Genomic DNA, 19,459 nt, shown 5'->3' on the forward strand with positions numbered 1-19,459 from the left:
CATGTAGTTGTGAATTCTATGCTTAATGTGAACCCCAACTGCTGCTGGGGTGCTGGTAGTGGAATAGATTCAGTACTGGTAATTTCAGAGGGCTATCTGGGCAGCCTCTGTGCAGTAAAGCAAGACTGCACAGGCTCCTTGTTAACTCTGCCTTTACCTGGCCCTTGTGCCTACTGATGTCTTCCTAAATGCGGTCTCAAAGCAGACAGAGACAAAACGCAGATCCACCGCTGGGCTCTAAATACACAAGCTGCAAGTTTATCACCTGTTGGGTTTTTGTTTTTTTAATTACTACATAAGGATTTTCCCAGAAATGTCAAAAGAATTGCCGAAGAGCCCATAAGGATGTAGATCCAAGAGAACACAAGAGAACTGATCAATGAGAAGTGGCACTGCACTTGTCTTTCATGCTTAATAAGCTCTGCAGTGAGCAGTGTGAGGTGCCTCAGCCGGCAGCCTCTGGCACTTCCCACCAGCACCCTCGCATCGACAGCACTGCTCTTCATCCAGGTGCCCCATGAGAGCCGACTCTGACAACTTTTACCCCCCAGAGTAGGTATCTGCACACAGCTGCAGCGGTTGGTCACCTTCCAGATGTGGCAGCTGTGCTTCAACACCAAAGGAGACACTTTGGAAGAATTTCAGTGGGGGAAGGGAAATTTCTCAGCCTCAGCTGACTGATGGCTAATGCTTCAGTTTGTCAAATACCTGCGTTTAGTTTTTATCCTGGATTAGAATAGAAAAGCCATGAAAATAAAGGTGATGCACTCCAATATAGGGAGCACTCCAAGCTCTGCCTAATGTCATTAATAGTGTATTTTATATCATTGTATTGTTGAGCAGCAGTCCCCTATTTAACCAATTGCACATCTCTGCAAAGTATGTACTTGCATACAGCCAATTTGCCTTAAAAAGAAAGCAAAATTGCCGGCGCACAAGCAGCAAACTACAGCTACACAATTTACTCTTGAGCACAGTTTTATTGCAGACAGGCACCTTATTTCTTCTTTGTAACTGTCAGACAGTGATGTTGGTACACCTGACAATAACCATTCTCCTGACAGAGCATATATAATTTTACAGTAGAAGAAAGTGCCTGTTTCCCCTAACATATGGCTGGAGCTAGTATCCATATTTTCTTATCTACAGTTGTAGTATCAGCAGAACATACAGCATCATTTTAAAGGTGAGAGGATGTCACCTTTAAGGGGATGTCATGGTTTGACATGGTTCCTGGTAATGGAGAAGGGGCCGTAAAGTTGAGTCCTGTAAGAAGCTGCTCAAAACTCTCCCCAGCTCTGAGCTAGATCCACTTCTGGGGCTGAGCCAATTAGGTGCTTCCATGATCACTTTTTAAGAAGAAGCCAGAAGAGGAGGCTTCTTCCTGTTTCTTCTTGTTTTGTCCCTCCTACTTCTTTTCCAGCTGGTGGTGGTGCATGGAGTTGGGAGAGAGAGAGAAGCGACCTGCAGACCCCAAGATCAGTGAGTGAAGAGAGGATGAGGTGTGCTGGAGCAGAGACTCCCCTGCATTCTATGAAGAGAACTGGTGAAGCAGATTTGTTTGCACTTGGTAAAAGCCCCCGCATCAGGGGCAGTGACTATGCCCAGAGGAGGCTGTGTAATGTGAGAGGGACCCTATATCAGAGCAGAGGAAGAATGGCATGAGTCGTCCTCCTCTGAGCAGAGAGAAGCAGCAGAGCCCATCTGTGAGAGACTGACCACATCCCCCATTCCCTGCCCCCCTGAGCCGTTGAGAGGGGGGGAGGTAGAGATATCGGGAGCAGTGAGCTGGGCCCAGGAAGAAAGGAGGGATGGGGGAGGGAGATCTTCAAGTGCTGGTTGTAATTTTCTCATCATCCTACCCCCTTTTTGCTTTTATTCCCTTCTGTTTCTTGTAAGTAGTAGAATAAACTTTCCTACTTTCCTCTCTAAGTCGAGTACTGGAGTCTGTTTTGCCCAAAACCGTAATTGGCAGCGAGCCCTCCCTGCCCTTGTCTCAATCCACAACAACCTTGCTTATCTTTTAACTCCCATCTTGCTGGGGCCTTCCTAATGAGGGTGGGGGTGAACGGGGGCACCAAGTGAGAGATTGTTTTGGTGCTTTGTTGCTGGCTAGGCAAAACCATGACAGAGGGGCCTGCATGTTGAGTAGCTAATGCGGTTACCAGTCAGGCGTAGAGCTTTTAACATATGCCAGTGTACCTCTCACTGAGATGCTGTGCCACCTAATATTGCACCAGCATCCACCCAAAACAAATACAGTGAAGGTAACTATCAGTGCCTTTGATCTGCAGAATGAAGGGGGCCAAAGGAACCAGACTGGCTTTCCAGTCCATCAGTCAAGCCTTACCTGTTAGGCTTTTCCTGACAAAACATTAGTGAAAGCCACCAGCTAATCATCTTTTTCCCCGAGAGCTATAAAGTTTGCAACTGTAAGCAAATTTTATAGCACTTACTTACAAACCTAACCCCATTGTTAGGAAAGAACTGGCTCCTATACATATTGCTGTTGCCATAAACCCTGCCGAACGGCTAAGCAAGCACATTTGTGCTTTTATATTTTACTTACATGGCTTCTTCATCAAGGAAAGGCAAGCAGGGCAAACTTGGCTCAACTTATGAAATATTCACAGCATTAGAGGACAATTATGCACGTGTGCATAGACACAGGACGTGTAATAAGCTCAACATCTCACTGCTATGAGATGAAAACAACTTTTTTTCCTTGTTCCCCCAAGAATTTCTTGCTACCCAGGGTTAAATGTGGGTCAAGCTGTCTGAGCCCATGTCTGTGGCACACAGAGCAGGATTAAAGCGGAATTTTCCACTCAACTCAGCTGTCAATCACTGTTGATGTCCACAAATGTTAAATTAATCTGGAGTGATCTGGTGTTGGCACTGAAGAGAGCTTCTGGGGCTCAAGGATGGCATTTTGGCCTCTGTGAAAAAGAAGCCCTCTTTCTCTAGACAAGGGGTGACTGCATTCCGGCTGCTTTCTTAAATCCCAGCAACTATCAGCCAAACACAGAAAAATAGCTCTGTACAAGACAAGGGCACGTGGGTGTTAGAAGTGAGCGGGGAGAAACCTGGCCTTGCAGGTGGAGGAGGGACTGAGAACAGCAGCAGCGAGACCTGCTGTGTCCCTCCCCACTTGCATTTCCTCAGTCTTTAAAACAGTTATTAGCACCTTTCTGCCATGATCCTGCAGAAACCCTTAAAGGGTACAATATATTTTACAGTAAGCCCCTTCTTGTTTATAAGATAGTCCCTCCATTAAGGAGAGCAAGCCTTCAACATGTCCCCCTGGAGCTGTTGTTCATAAGTCCACTGGCATCCCAGCAAAGCTGCCTCCAGCTTAGTGGGTGACGGACATCAGTGGGACAGATCACGCAGCCCTGCCAACTTAAATAATGTATTAAGGGCAATTTGGAACATGTGAGGTGCGCAGAAACAGGCAGTTCAATAGTAACAAGTACAGCACATAGTTCCTCCCTTATGTTTTGAAACATTCTGTAGACAAGTAATGTTAGTGGTGATAGGGAACACAGAGAAACTCAGCTCCTCAGTTTCACCACATGCAAAGAATTCCGTATCTGGGCTCTAATCCCCACTCTGAGGAGCAATCATTTGGCAGTCAGTCTGGCAAACAAAAAAAAAAAGAAGGAAAAAAAGGTAGAAAACAAGCAAAAAAACCCCCAAACCATGCAAGCTTTTCTCCTAATCAATGCCAGACTGCTGTAAAAGTGGCACAATGTAAAATGCACAAAAGCAGGGCATCACTGCAGTAGACACGAGCTATCAGAACGGGATTCAGCAGTAAGGTTTTTAAAATGTGCATTTTAATTAGAGCTCATTTAAAGCACAACTGATCAAAACAGTGATAATGAGAGAAGCCTAATTAATTTTCGTCTAAGTAACGAAGTCTCATTACAGAGGGGTCTTTGAAAGAAAAGGGTTTGGGATGTTAAAAACAGAGTGTTTGTAATGAGACGCAATACTGCTGGGAGCCTGCAAGCCAGACCTAGAGGTTTCACAGGACCGCAGCAGCCACTGTATTAATCTTTTAACAGGAAAAAGTAACCCTACTGAGATGAGACATCCCATTTATAGCCAAGTGCTGAGTTTCAACCATTGGCAGAGATATTAAAACACAATCAAACAGAATGGCATATTATAAAACAAATATAAATACAATTAAAACCAGATTAAGGAAAAGATCAAAGCAGGCTCAAAAAAAAAAAAAAAAGCAGTTTCCAGGGAGTTTAGGGTTCAGACAGTAGAGGAGGAGCAGAAGCTTGGAGATTTGGAGCACTTCTAAGGAACTAGTGATTTTCCAAGTACTAAAAAAGAATTAAAATGCTGTAGATGGAGCAAAGTTAACCCGGGGTGGTTATAGAAAAGAAAAGGTTACCTCTGAGCCAAAAATAAGTATTGTAACTTTGAAAGAACCAAGCCATTTGAAAAGAACAGCAGCAAGGGGAACACCTCCTGGTTCCTATCTGAGGCTGCTCTGTAAGGAAGGTGTCAGAAATGGGCTGGGACTGTGGCTCCTGCAGCAGACCTCTCTTTCTTGAAAAGACCTGTGAGAAAGCCTCAGGTTTGAAGGACTACCTTCCTTCAAGTATTGCATCTCAACAACAGAGAGAGATCAGGCTCCAGCATGCACAGGTACAAAATATAACACAAGATAATTATTTCACTATTAGTCATGATAAATTTAACCTCACTTTACACTTTTATATAAACCAAAATTAACTGCTCTGTAAAACTACCTTTTCTAGTTTTGTTAAGCTCTGGTATAGCAAAGTGACAGGTATCAGCCAGGCATAGTTTGATCTACCTTGCAAAGAACTGTATTACCAAAGACAAGTGTCTTTCATGGGACCCTTTTGTCTGGTTTCTTACTAATTCTATTATCCCTCTTTTCTTCCCATACTGGATCACAACAACTGCTCGTTTTAGACATTGGCCAAAGCATGTCCTGGGTTTCTTAAACCAGGTTCTTCTTCCACCTCCTCTGAGCCACATCTTCTCGTATGTTCATTTTTTAACCAATTTTTGTGACTCAGTGATTTGGGGCCGCTGCTTATGCACCAGCTGGTCAGACAGCACCAGGCTGAGGCAGTCATCAGCACCCAGTGCTTTAAATGGGATTGAGGCTGGTTGCTATCTTGAAGGCACTGAATTTAACAATTGGCTTAAATTAAGTGCCTAGTCTGAATGACGGGAGGCCACAGGTAGGTGATGTGACACAGCTGTCTCCTGATTATGGCCCAGCCCACAGCAGAGAGGTAGGGCAGAAAAATCATCCCAGTGTCAATGACCAGCAGTCGAGGGTCATGATGCTGACAGAAAAATCAGACATCCATTTACAAGGGCCTTCCCGTATGCTTCAAGGACTGAATCCACACTCTCACTCCTTGGGTTCAGCTACCGCGTCACCAGCACCAAACCAGAAAAAGACAAGTACTTGTTTCATGGAAGGAGGCCCCTCTGGGGTTTCACCTTTGTTTGGTTTGGATTTGTGTTCCCCTTCAAAGAGAAAATAAAATCAACAAGAGACAAACGCATTTCATGATTTTTAATAATTTTGTGCTATGGTTTAACCACAGCATATTAAGAACAAGCATAAAATCTGTATTTAAAACTAACAACAGCACTTAGAGCAACATCTTCCTTTAAAAGTATTGCAATAAACAGACCTTAGGTCTAAAAACTAGGACATCACCATTTGCTCAATTAAAAGAGTCAGATACACAACAGTTGAAATCTTTTCCTGTATATAACTGGGAGTTACAGTGGAAAACAAGCAACAAATTAATCGTGTTAAAAGGAAATAAAACAAAACAAAAATGCAAGCCAGGTTTGTCATTGCATCATATGAACAGCTATTGAGAAATTCCAATACAGTTGTAAAAAGACTGTTTTTAATAGCTCTGTTGTTACAACAATAAAATTTAAAAGAAAGATTAAATATTGTTGATAGTGCTGTACATATTTCACAATAGCTTGAAACAAAATGGATGAAAATAAGAGATGTGTTGAAAACATCACCTTGAAAGCCACAATGTTGGAAATACAAAAAAAAAAATCCATACAGCAATAAAGCATTTTATAGTGTAAAATAACTACCAAGAAACAACAAAGAAAGGGTCAACGCTCCAAAAACAGGCATTTGATGGCTAATCTTAAGTGTAACAGCCTGGCTGATTACATACCACGGTGAGACGCTCTGAGCACAGCAGCATCGGGCAGTTGAGAGCTATACAAAGATAAAACCCCTATCAATGCTTATGCAGTCTTTGTACTAGAAGTAGAAAAGCTTTGTTAAAGAATATTAAAGTGAATTTCAAAAATTGTTATTATTTTTGCTGTCCAGGTCTATGATGTCTGAGTCTCTCCTAACTTCTGCCTATACTTCTTTTAAAATCTTGGCTGCCTGCTGTGCTTTGTGGTAAATGGAAAAGCATGAATTCAGCTGTGAACACACTTGATAGATAGTGTGATCTCTCCAACGCAGATTCAAAGCAAGTTAGTGCCTCTAAAAGGAGACATACTCACGTTTGGTCCACTCAATATGCAAGTTTTGTTTCAATAAATCCTACCCTAGATCACTCCTGCAGGAGGTTTGCTCTGTACAGTTTTCCTAGTCAAGGCCTGGGGTTTTTTTGTCTGTGTTCCTTTCCATGCACAGAAGTGGTACTTCAGTGCAATCAGAAACGTGGAGGTGGCCCAGTAAGGTGTACTTCCTGAACAATAACTCTCTGACAAATGATAACTGAGTTAACAAATGACAGTCATTACATACACGCCTCTCCCTATGTAAGTACACGCCTACTGATGAAACAGCTCATAGAGGGATGGATACGGGCTATCTGTCAGGGCTTCATGATGCAGAACTGGCCATAAAAAACTTGCACACATCTTTTAAAATAAAGAAGAAATCCAAACTAACCATGATTGATATTCAGGAATCCTGTGAGGGCTTCTAAAAAGATATTTACAGACAAATGTGTAGTTGAAGTTTCAGGTGGATAGTCGTGAAGGATTGTGCTCCAAGGCACCACTCTCAAGCGTGATGGGCTGGATTGAACACCCACCCAAACCAGAGGAAGCCTCACCGTTGACTTCGCCGGGCCACGAGAAAAGGCCCCCTGAGTTTTAGCCTGGTGTTTAGCTATTCATCCAAAAAAACACACAAAAACCCCCTCTCAGACGTATTCCAGCACATTGCTACCTCACATCTGTACCTAAAGCCCAACAAGTATAAAAAAGCTACACAGAGACATGAGTTTCTATGAAAGGTTAGTCGGTATCCATCTGTGAGAGAACTAGTCTGTCTCGGACCGATAAACTTTTCTATTACCTACCATCCTGGGATAATTAGAAGAAACAGTTTAGAAAAATAAGTAAAGCATCTGCAAGTCTCTACACTAGAACTTAATGCTGAGTTTTCCTGAGGTATTTGCTTTACTGAAGAGCCCGTGGGGGCAAGGGGATGGGAAGCCACACATGCCAAGGGAGACTCCAGGAGAGAACCAAATTGACCAGGGAGCCCAGCAGAGAGAGAGCTCAAGTGCTGAACTACTACTTTTCACATCTCTTCCCGTGTTAGGTCTGAACAGGTTTAGTCATTTATCCACCATCTTAAATATGAACTTCGGTTAAGCCACTGCTGCCAGAGGCCAACACAGCAGCAGTGCTGCCAACTCAAAGCTCACCCTCAAACCCTGCACTCAGGTTACTACCAACTGCGGCATTTCTTGCCTGCATTCCCGTAAGTCTTGCTCCCCTGCAGCTGCACAGGTTCAGCAGTGAGCCCCAGCCACACACCAAGCCTCGAGACCGTCTGCAGTAGCAGGATAACGTTACCAGGAGTGGGTACAGAGCAAGGGCTGGCTGCTGTCACTAAACTCTCATCGGCCCAGGTCTGATTATTCAGGGAAGGTTTTGGCCTGCTCTCACTTGTCTGAGCTTCACATCAAATCTAGGATGGGGATAAAGAGATTCAAAAGGTTTTAGCCCATTTCTAAGTTAAAAAAAAAGGAAAATGATACGAGGCAATCAAGGATAATAATAAATAACGTATCTGCTGGAGAAGTAGAAAATAATACTGATCCAACTCTGCAATAGCGAGGCAACAACCAATAGGAGAAGCATCTAGCTGCAAGGTTTTATCTGTGGGGGTTTTGTTTGTTTTGTGGGGGTTTTTTTTCCCCTTTATCTTAAAGTGACACATTTTAAACAAAAAAGTACAAATCTTCACAGCAAAGATGCATCCTATACCCGTAGCTATACACAGGCTTCTCAAAAAGGATTTGTTCAATTTTTTCCCTTATGATATTATATTGATATTTAATAGGAAAATAAAATACATAGACTTTCTGTCATTTGTATGCATTCATTTGCAAATTTTCCTACAAAAAAGGACCAGGCACAGAAGTTGGCATTCACACAACGTCTGTGCCTTTTGTGTGTGTGTTTGTGTGTGTTAAAATTGGTATCATCTATACATTATCTTACAGTATTAACAACATCCGTTTGTTTTTTGTATGTTTGTTTTTTCTACCCATTGGGTAGGATATGTGCATAATATATTCAAGTTATACACAGCACCATACAAAGGAAACAAAAAAACCAACAAACAACCCAGAAAAAAAGAGAGACAACTGAAAAAGCACCGTTTTAAGTGAGGCACAACAAAGGTGGAAGCATAAGGCCTGATCCAAAGCCCCTTGAAGTCGGAAAGTCTCTCTGCCGACTTCACTGGGCTCTGGATCCGGCCCTCTCGAGTGCAAGGGGACTCCTATCTGCTCAGACCTGAACATGAGGCACCTTAATTGCTTACAAACTACCGACATGCAAACCTCCTCAAAATTATATCGAATATGGATGCATATAATTCATTAATAAACCTACCACAGCAGACAGACAAGCACAAACCAAGGAGAGGATGGAAGAAGAGACAGCTTTGTCACCCACGAGATCCTACGCACACCATGTTGTTCCAGAAAGCACCAAACCATTTAAACCAGCAGCAGCAATACAGCAAGGAAATGACAGTCATTTCTGTCAGTAAATCACACAGCTGTCGTGGGGAAAGGGGAAGTATCTAGGTTACAGTTTGATCCTTTATTGTTAACCAACACAAAAAGGTAAGCTCTTTTATAGCAGGAAAGCGATGCCAGCAATATCCAGGTTGCTTGTGTTCAGTCTAAAAATGGAAGAGATGACAGCAAGGCAGAAGTAAGGGCCAGGAGAGTTTGCAACACTTCTCAGTATGAAGTCGTGCTTGGTTTTCCCTTTCAACTGCAGGAGAAATGTCGTGAGTGGCTACAGCAACGGCATTAGCGGCTCTGAAAGACATTTAATGCCGACAGTTTTGATTCCAAGGAAACACCGGTAGACTTCACTGCGTGTCTGTGGGACTTAGTAGTGTGGTAAAGCACCTCATAGAAACACAGCCATCACCTACATTTGAGTTTGCTGGGGAGAGGCAGTGCAAGTCTGATGTGGTTCTGGAGACTGAACTTAAGTCATGCAGTTTCTGCTAACTCCCCAAGCAGAGCCATACCAAAAAAGTCACTCTTTTTCTGCTGGTGCAAGTGCGCCCAATGAGACTTTTGCCAGCACAGGAATGGCTATTGGAAGTGAGTCGAAAGCTAATTTACACCCCTGATTAATAAGCACAGACTGGAAAACAATATATTAAGTATTAAAACAAAATAAATCTTACCAAACAACATTTTCAGCTGGGCTACTCTCAAAACTTTAAACTTCAACTCCCTAATGAAACATACAAAACAGAGTCTTTGAACAGTATACCTCTGTAAGTTCAACACAAACTCACAACAGACTTTTCCATGCTCTACAAGGCCCCAACGGGTCTCAGGCAATTCAGCAAGGGTGCCTCTTTCCAGGGATTTAAATATTTGATACATTTGGAACTAATTTAGAAGAAAAGTTGTACTTGCACTGGTTGCAAGCAGGGAATACAGTGTGGGAAATGACCAGGTATGTGTAATTAAATTATCTGCCATTAGCCTTTACCTAAAAAGCAAGGATGTAATGAAAAGCCAGCCTTCATCTGAAACCACTGTACAAACAGATCACTTGGCTCTCTGCACCAGACAGGTTTGAAAAAACATGCTTCTGGGACTTTGAGTACACAAAATAAATTTCCTTCCTTGTTTATCAATTCATGGGGTTCTAAATGAGGGTCATCCCAAAAGCACTCAGATCTTTGAAGGCTCACCCAAAAGGGGAGAGGATGCTGTTGGATAGAGGATGCAGTAGCGCACCGGGTCTCAGGCAAGGATTTGCACAGCAAGCTCCCCTACTGATAAGAACAGGGCCACAACACTTACAGGACTGAGAAGCAAATATTCCTCATGCCTCTAGCTGTTTGACAAATGACCCATCATTGTTCCTGAGAGAACAATATAGTAATTTAGCACTTCAGGAAGGTGATTATGGAATAATTACTAATATATAGATAATCAAGGGGTAGGCTACAGGCACAGGTTTGCATGCAGGCATGTATACACATACAGGTGCACAGACAGGACTCAACAGCAATGGCCAGAGAGAATTTGTGAACAATCCTCAGAATCTTCAAGTGTACCAGCAAGCTTACTGATTCTCCTCGAGGGAATGAAAAAACAGAAAAGGAAAAAAAACAGCAAAGAACAATTTTGGAACGTATCCGTTGTCACTGGTATACTATTTTCTTTCTCTTTGCCTTTGAAATCAGGTTACCTTAGTTACCATGAGCGTTCAGGCCTCAGAGACAAAAAAATGGTTGTACTCAACCTCTTCCAAACCATTCAAACATTCCTCACAGAGCAGAGTGTCAGGTTTAACGTCCAATACCTCGCTACCTGTCAAGAGCTAGAAATGGCCACTGCAGGAAACACTGTTTCAGACAGCCTACACAAGGGACTCTCCAGCAGCAAAAGGCTTTCTCCTCTATCGCAAAGAAAGTGCACTCTTTCAGAAACAATGTCATTTCACTTCTTGTCTTTCCCTGAACCACACTCACAGAAGAAATAAAAGATAAAATCTCTCAGTGACGCTTCTTTACATTTCTGCAACAAAAACTCAGACATTTGTGATAACAGAAGCAGCTTCCAGCTGGGACAAATTGGTGGGAGAAGTGGGCAAGCAACAGTAAAAAGCCAAATGAAACACAGTTTGACACGTGGTTCCTGCAGATCCCACAACTGCAGGAATGTAAATACTTTCTTCGCTCTCAAGAACTTGCGCACAGGGCATGCACCTGAGTTTTCACACTTAAAAAGGAAAATGCACTCTGTAATAAAGCCACATTGGCCTGATACTGGGTTAAGTGCAGAGTTCACCCGTGACAAGACCAGGAGTAGCTTCAGGAGGTCCTCCCTGACAAAAACAACCCATTACGCGAAGTGCGGTGGATTCTGCCTGTGCCATGCGCTGCAGGAGCAGGACCTGCACGCTGCTCTGCACATTGCCTGGGCACTCGCCTTCACATCTTTTAAGCAGCCTCATAAACACAGGGCCTGCTTGTACGCCACCAAGATGAACCCAACCACAGCCAGGCTAAGCGTACATCCAGAATTAAGAGCTAAGGGAGTGTCTCCTCAGGAGACTGGGAGAGGAGCCTTTTTTCTGTTGCTAAATCTCCTGCCTTTTCAATCCTTTCAACACCGCAGGAAACACCAAAGCCAGGGCATATTTAGCATCAAGAAAGGAGTCATGCCAAGCTTTGTAAGGGAAAAAGTAATCTTTGCAGTAAGACAGGGGTCATAATGCCTTATTTCTTAAAGGTACATTTAAAACTAAAAATCTTTTAACTTGAAAATTTCTAAGTGGGGACATCCTCAAACTGAATTTTGGGAATACTGGGAAAAGGTCAGGAGATGCAACCAGAATTCATGCTACTATGATCCATCCACATAGAAAACTCCACACACCTATCACGTGGGTTCTATGCATGGTACACATAAACCAAAACACCACTACAGGGGTGCCATCTACATGATTATTGTTTCCAGAAATCTTTTGTCATTTACAAAGCTTCATTTGAGTGGCCGTGGAATACAATTTATTAGTTCCGGACACTTTCAAAGGGAGTTTTCCATAAATGCTTCACAGAATTACCTGTCTTCAGAGATTGCCAATTTCTAACCCTGTAAGGATTAATAGTTCTGATATTCAGATTAATATTCTGACGTTCCTTCTTTCAGCATTCTATCCCATTAGCAAGGGCATATTCTCTCCCACTGCGACAAAAGACACACTGCTGGATAGTCCCCGTCAGAGATCATTAATATTCATCAGAAAGTACCATATTTCCTCCTATCAGGGGTCCTGAAACAAAAGTGACAAGATTGTAAGCTCATCTACAGCAGGCAACAGGTGACTGTGCCTCCAGAGCTGACAGGTATACAGGCTGCACATTAGCTCTGGACAGCAGAACACAATGAGAAGGCAAAGATACAGGAGGAAATAGAACCATTTGGTAAGCAAATACTAAGTTCTTTTTAAACAAATCTTTTCTGCAGAACTGGAACAGGTTACGTTTCTTATACAAAGAAAAATTTCCTCAGCCAATAAAAACTAAGAGACTACAGTGCACACATCATACCGGGCATCGTTAATGGGAAGTGCATAAATACACTGGCATGCAGAGATGGTAAAGGGCTGTTCTCAAAGAAAGCACGTTCCCAAGAGGTGACTGAAGGTAACTTCAAGGCTCACTTTGCTGAGATCTATGCATGGGAAAATCTTGGTACTCTACTGGTCCAAGCCCAGGGCCTAGTCCAGGTGTGCTCTGCCATGACAAGTGAGTTCCAGCTATTCTCACCTAAAGGCTTCTTGGCTAAATAATCCTCATTTTAGGCAACAGCACGGTGTCTATGTAGGCACACACATTCTCTGACTTAAAGGCTCACTTCTAAAGAACAAAAGACACTGAAGACTCAACCCAACATCTTCCGGTTTTGTCTTCTGTTTGTGGTTTGATTTTTGTTGTTTGTTTGGGGTTTTTTTAAAAGTAAGAATTATGTTCATAGGTTGTTTGCAAAAATCTGATTTCATAGCTTTTACTCCCAAGAATCAGACGTGACACAAGCCCTAGCTGACTGGCAGCCACCTAGTCATCTCCTAAACACCTGTCCTGCGAGTCTGGTCTTCAAATAACACATAAATTAAAAAGCAGTTTTACTCTGCATTACCAGCATGACTCAGACTAGAAAAAAAAATTACAGAGCCATACGAGGCTGCATATTCAGACTAACAGTTACACAAGCATGGTCTAAGATAGAATAAAACCAAATTGCGTTATGAAGAAAACAATCTACACCAAGGCCCATTAAAACACACACGCAGACACACATACTGTTTTGGCATTAAAACTCTGCATAGATCAAAGATGCACGTCAGCTCTCAGAGCCCCCAGTGTACATGAGTCCTGCAGAAATCCAGCCTCTGGCCGCAGGACCAGGCGCCAGGGTACGGCCCCCCTCAAGGTATGGCCCCCCTCAGGGCATGCCGCGCCTGCTGCCCAAAGCCAAGCACAAGGCTCAACAACATAGGAAAAAAGGTGAAAGATCTCAAAGGGAAAAAGGTCTGTGACACTCACACATACACGTATATATATTAGAAACTATTCAAGCTAAGATTCTAAAGGTTCTTACTTTTAAGTCCATTTCCAAAATGCATTTTAAGTGCAAGTTGTGCTTTATCATGTGCTTGTGATGCCACTACAACCATTTGTCAGCTGCCTGCCAGCGCTGCGTGTGCTTCCACGCAGAAACAGCCAGGGAAGGAACACCCCATGTGCTACTTTTCAGGCAGGTAACATTTTCCAGCTACCCTGTAAGCCCAGCACAACAAAACTAGGGCTTACGGACACGGAGTTAAAACGCGAGTCATCTTTACCCATGAGCGTAGCCCTGCTGCCGTCAGCCGGATGACACGCACAGAGGAGGGTTCCTGCAACAGGGCCCAGAGCAAAAGGGTTTGCAGTGAGAACAGCTGGTGCTCCGAGGTCACTACCAGGGATGCCCCAGATGCCGTCACCATTGCCACGAGCACCGGCAGCACTGCTGCGGAAACGGCACTGGGTAGTTATAGCCACACACGCCCCTTTGCTTCAACAGGATGAACTTCGGTAGCTAAAGGATGAAATGGGAGAGCGAAAAGCACAACAGTCTCACGCATTTTAACAGCATTGCAGGGGAAAAAACCCACCTTGCATTTTTAAACAATTTATTGCATAATGTCATGATATGTGACTAAATACATTTCAGGCTACAGTGAGGACAAAAAAAAATCTCTAAAACTGTTAAGTACTGGTGATACTGCATTATGAAAAGGAAAAGAACGGCAGCACTTAGTCAGAATCAATACAAAATAACACATCTGGGATTTTGTTTTGCCATTTACGAAACAAAGCAGTCTACACTGCAAAACAGCTAAATCCTAAGCGATGGAAAATGCTGGGATTTCATATTTGCCTTCTTCCATCCAAAAGTCTCCAAGACACTTCATTGACGCACTGTTATTCAAATGCAAATTATTGCAAAGACAAGTGTCCCTGTATTTCTTGATCTGTAGAAGTCAAGAGATGTTAGGCTAAGTCCTGTCCCCTTTCTTCTAGTAAACACAGGGGGAGGGGGGGCAAACTCCTCCAGATTACTTCTAGGGCTCTATCATTAATCCACAGGTGAAAAGACAACATATAGAAGAACTTCACATAAAACAGTTCCCTCATATATATTTCTTTAAAAACATTAAGATAGTGCAACTTTTTAAAACACATTTATCACAACACAAATTAATTCCTTGCATTCATCTAAGTCCTCAACTTTATACCTTGGCACACAAAACAGGAATTTTGTTTCATATTAAAAAAAAACACACCCTGGAGAGGAAATGAAAAGAAAAAAGGTAAACTGGCCAATTCTTCCCCCATTTAGCAAAACCACCTTCTTCCTTCTGCCATTCAGTGAGTACAAAACAGGCTGCAGAAGCCTCATTTCTGTGCTAAGTTAACTTTTTAGAATTAAATAATTGAAATAGTTTATTAAAAAAAATAATATATCCCCCCCGCCCCCCCGAAACACTGCTCACAGACAAACTGAATGGAAGTTTGCATTTCTTTCGATCTGCTTAGCATGCAATTCCCCTGAAAGGAATCAGAAACAAAGAACTGGTTTGCACGTTTGGTTTTACTAGGTTGTACCATGTGAAATGTAACAACATTGTGCACCGGAGCACGGGGGTCTTCCTCCACCACTCTGCTTGAATCTCTTGTCTTCAGTTCAAACGCACCTGGGTGAGTTAACTTAGACCAGGTTTCCCGGTTTCCGGTCTTGGCCTTTGCTGGGGACTATTGTGCTCTCTGAATTGTTCTGCTGAAACTGAAGTCTGCTCCCCCTCTGTGAGGAAGGAGGCATGTTGCTGTGCTGGTGATGGAAAAAAGAGGAGCCTGGGTAATGCCCCATGACCTCGCTGTACGTCGGGGGTGGTCCTTCCATCCTTCCATTACTGCTATAGTTGGTTGCACTTATGCCCGAATTGCTGCTCGGTGGGCAGGGGCCTCCATTGTACATCGAGATGTCTATCAAGTCGCTATCAAAAATGGTTCGGTTGGGCGGTGCCCTGACGGATTCCCGGTTGAGCTCCATCTGCTGTTCCGGGTCCCGGAGCTGCAGGGTGCACGGGCCTTGGTATGGCGGCGGCTCCTCCCCGTCCGACAGCGAGATGGTGGGAGGAAGGTCGATCTCATGCTGCATGTAAGGGTAAGTGGGCTGGAAGCGACTGAAACGGTCCCGCTGCATAAAAGACGGGGTGGTGAACCTGTCCCTGGACCTCGGAGCGTACATGATCTGCAACGGGGAGAGAGAGACACGGGTGACTCCAAGTCTGAGCAAAACATTGCGGGTGCTCTGTATCTACAAAAGTGAAACGCTTCTCTTTGCTGCTTTTTCTACAGATTAAAGCCGGCAGATACCGTGCACATGTGCTCCCACACGCCTGCGTGCGTGCGTGCCAAAAGGAGAGGTGGGAGTTACAGGAAGGATCTAAGACAAGATACGTGAGAACAGCTCCATGAAGGAAGACCAAGACCCCACACAGCTCCTTCTGGCACTGAAACACACAGAGCCAAGATTCTGTTTCTGAACACAGGAAATGCATCCTCTCCAGTTTTGACAACTGACTAGTTCTACAAAAATGTCCCGATTCTGCATTTCAGCAGCAGTCTGAGTCTCCCCCCTCCCACTCAAAGCTAATGTAATACCCGGCATCACCAAAGGACTCTGATGGTCATTTCATCACATTTTGTAAAAGCCTGGCATATCTCACGCCTTCACTACCAGAGTGTATCAGGTGTCCCCCTCCCCCTCAGCTCTCAGCCAGCACTCACCCTCTGGGCAGGATCTACAAGGTTTCTCCACTGTGAGTGGAAAAAATGTCCCTGGCATATTAAGCCCTGGAGAAGGTAAAGCTTCACAAAAGGAAGAGTTCAAGACACATTGGTGAGGAGCTATTGCTCCTTGCTTGGTCTCAGATCTAGACATCAGCTTCTTAGATCTAGATCTATCAAACTGCTTGTTTCATTGTTAGGTGCATGCAGGGTCTTTAGCGTCCAACCCTCATATATGCAGGGTCAATCACCAGGAAGCTTTGCTGTCTGTCACAGGAGGGCTGTACCACTCGGAGGAATACAGACACAAAACATCACATAGACCAGGGATCTGCTCTAGTTGGAAGATGGGAGACACTGGTGATCACATACATGTTGTAAAAAAATCAGGTAAAAGAGTAACTGGTCTCCCAGCTCCAATTACTGAGTCACTCCACAAAAGACACCTCCACCACTTACCTGGGAATGCCTACTGTGATACAGGGAGCTGCTGATAGAGACGAGGTGTCAGGTAGGCAGAATTTCCTTCATTTAATGAAAAACTCCTGTTTATGAAATGGGAGCTGAGGTAGACTCAGATAGTCATACTAACCTGGGTCTTGGCCTACACCACAAAAACCCTATTTACCGAATAGATGCATATTTTTGAAAGGAGCCAAATACAAATTACAGCAAAGAGGAAAGCACATTAGTGAAGATAATAAGAAATCTGTCTGTACCTCTGAAGCACCCTGGCGTGAAGCCGAGCTTTCTGAAGGCCACAAGCACCCTTCCTGGAATGTAGAAGAAAACAAAAAAAGGAGGAAAAATTAACAGATCGCATCACCACCCTGCCTCAATACCACAACTCTTAGAAGCAGTTAGCTTTTAAGGATTTCCTGTCTCCACCTAGAGAGAAGTGCTCCAGAACTAGAGCAAACAGCAGCTCTGCACCCAAGCAAGTCAAGCCTGGTCTACTTTGCAGGTGCCGAGATGCCACTCTGAGCATCCAGCCTCAGAGGCTGTAAGGACCAGCAAGCTGGCTGCAGCTGTGAGTATGTGGCAACATGCAGAAGCAACGGAAGACACTTCAGTCCTCATGCACTCAGGGGGTACCCATCACCCCCTGAGCAGTGCCAAGCCCACATCAGCAAGGCTGGTGAAGTTGACCTTCCAGCCAGGATCTCAATTATACAACAGAACCAAAACAGTTTGCAATGAAACCTGATGTCTGTCATCTCAGTGAAGTGACGGTCCCCCTAAACCCCATTATACTCTGGTCAAAACTGTCAGTTTCCTAATTCCCACCATAAGCAGTAATTAAGCAGCTAGGGTTTTGGCCTCCAGTTCCCCTCTTTGCTATCTTCCTCCACTACTCTCTCAGGACAAAGTACTTTCTCTCTCATGCCTTGAAAGGCTGCTCTGACACTGTACCAGCACTCAGGGCAGAATAAAAGGGTGAAGAAGAACACGTCAATAAGGGAAAACAGCTTAGGGTTTATCATTATTTTTGTTCTCAATTAAGCGCTTAGAGGAGCAGCAATTACCACAACGTTTTTATGTTACTGGAAAGTTTTGAATCTGAAAAGCACACATCAGAGCAACTCCAAAGCACATAATTTCAATCTTGGTGCAAAAGGAGAAAAATCAAAATGTCATACGGTCATGACTATCTCCTTGGCGCTAACTCAAGTTTTATGATTTTATAGACATAAGAAATTTCAGGAACAGCAAGGAAAATGCATACTGTCCCCAGAAGCATTACTCTGTATAGACTACTTTCAAAACTCACTGTACTTCTTCTCACCATAGCATCTTTCAACATATTTCAGACAAAAACAGACCTAACTAGATGTTCATCATGACACTCAGAGACCAAAAGCTGTCAGGAGAGTCCACCGCAGAGGAAAGCTGCTGAAAGAGGGATCTCCCACAGGATTCAGCTGTTAAGGGAAATGCTTTGAATAACAAAGCTGGTCAATCACTTCTCTTCTGTAGCTTCAGAGGGCAGAGACAGAGGGAGGCTGACAATTGCAATTATGTACAACTTCTCTATTTTAGAGTATCCCCAGTTGCAAAAGCCTGATACAAAAGGCAAACCTTACACAGATTCATCTATTTCAGTGTCCATGTAAGGTTTTGGCAACAGAAGGCATTGTAACTGTAGAACTCTGTGTATATATATACATATATATGTTTACATGTATCTACATACATATTCATATCTATCTTCCTTTCCACCTCTCCATCACCCAGATGCTCTCATTTTGAAATATCTGAGGGCCTACTTGCACAATTAAAGACAATCAGGTTATCAGCAATCAGGTTATGCCAGCCTGTTGCAACTGTTAAGTAAAACACATCAAAGCCGAAGCACTCAATTAAGTGCCTATGTCCTACAGGCCACACAGCTCAACAGCAGATTCCTCCGTAGTGGTCTGAAAAGTACAACAGTGCGTAGCTTTATGCTTTTTGCGAGTGTCTCGGTCTCACCTTTCATGTGTTCAGGCTCAGAAGAGAGGAAAAAAAGGCAAAACCAACAACCCAACCCCGAAAGGAATTCAATCTACCACCAGCCCCAGTCATGTTACTGAAAATCCCTTATAAAAGAGTTTCCAGTGTGGAAGTGGAAATGGCGACTCCCATCCAGAGGCCTATCTCCCCTAAGGCAGGAGTGCAAGAAGAGCGAAAGGAGACCGTGCAGTATGTGGAGAAAAAACTCCCTGTGCTGAGATGGAACTGAGCCTGGGCACACAGACCTGGCACCAGCCAATGCCTAACACAGCTAACTTGATCAGAGATGCCCGTCACTTCTACTGCTGATGCCCGAACTCCAGCACAGTAAAAGGCCCGGCCTGGTGCGACTGCAGTTGCTACAGGACCCCACAGAGCGTGTTTGACCAGGGTGCTGGGGCAGCTGGACAAAGATGATGAGATCAAAGGAGTCCAAGGCTCTCCCCACTCTGGGCTGAGGAGGTAGACAGCTTGGGATGCAGCTGAACCTCAAAGCTGTGAGATCCTTAGGATGCAAAGACGTGTAACAATCTCTGTGACAGTGTGTTCTACAGC

The 19,459-nt window shown here is 43.8% G+C and overlaps 1 protein-coding gene across 6 annotated transcripts in view; it reads right to left on the reverse strand.

The window, feature by feature from the left end:
* Window positions 1-14,201: 14,201 nt before the first annotated feature.
* Window positions 14,202-19,459, reverse strand: part of LDLRAD4 (low density lipoprotein receptor class A domain containing 4) — a 246,397-nt gene continuing 241,139 nt past the window's right edge. For 4 of the 6 annotated variants that reach the window (XM_061996118.1, XM_061996123.1, XM_061996121.1 and 1 more), the window contains 2 exons: window positions 17,131-17,184; window positions 14,202-15,872 (listed from right to left, as the gene is read on the reverse strand). In XM_061996118.1, coding sequence (XP_061852102.1) covers window positions 15,330-15,872; window positions 17,131-17,184 — 597 coding nt within the window. In that variant the 3' untranslated portion in view covers window positions 14,202-15,329. The remainder of the gene's footprint in view (window positions 15,873-17,130; window positions 17,185-19,459) is intronic. The other 2 variants (XM_061996120.1, XM_061996122.1) reach the window with 1 other exon arrangement.

Source organism: Colius striatus, chromosome 4, assembly GCF_028858725.1.
Source record: "Colius striatus isolate bColStr4 chromosome 4, bColStr4.1.hap1, whole genome shotgun sequence".
NCBI classification, from domain to species: Eukaryota; Metazoa; Chordata; class Aves; order Coliiformes; family Coliidae; genus Colius; species Colius striatus.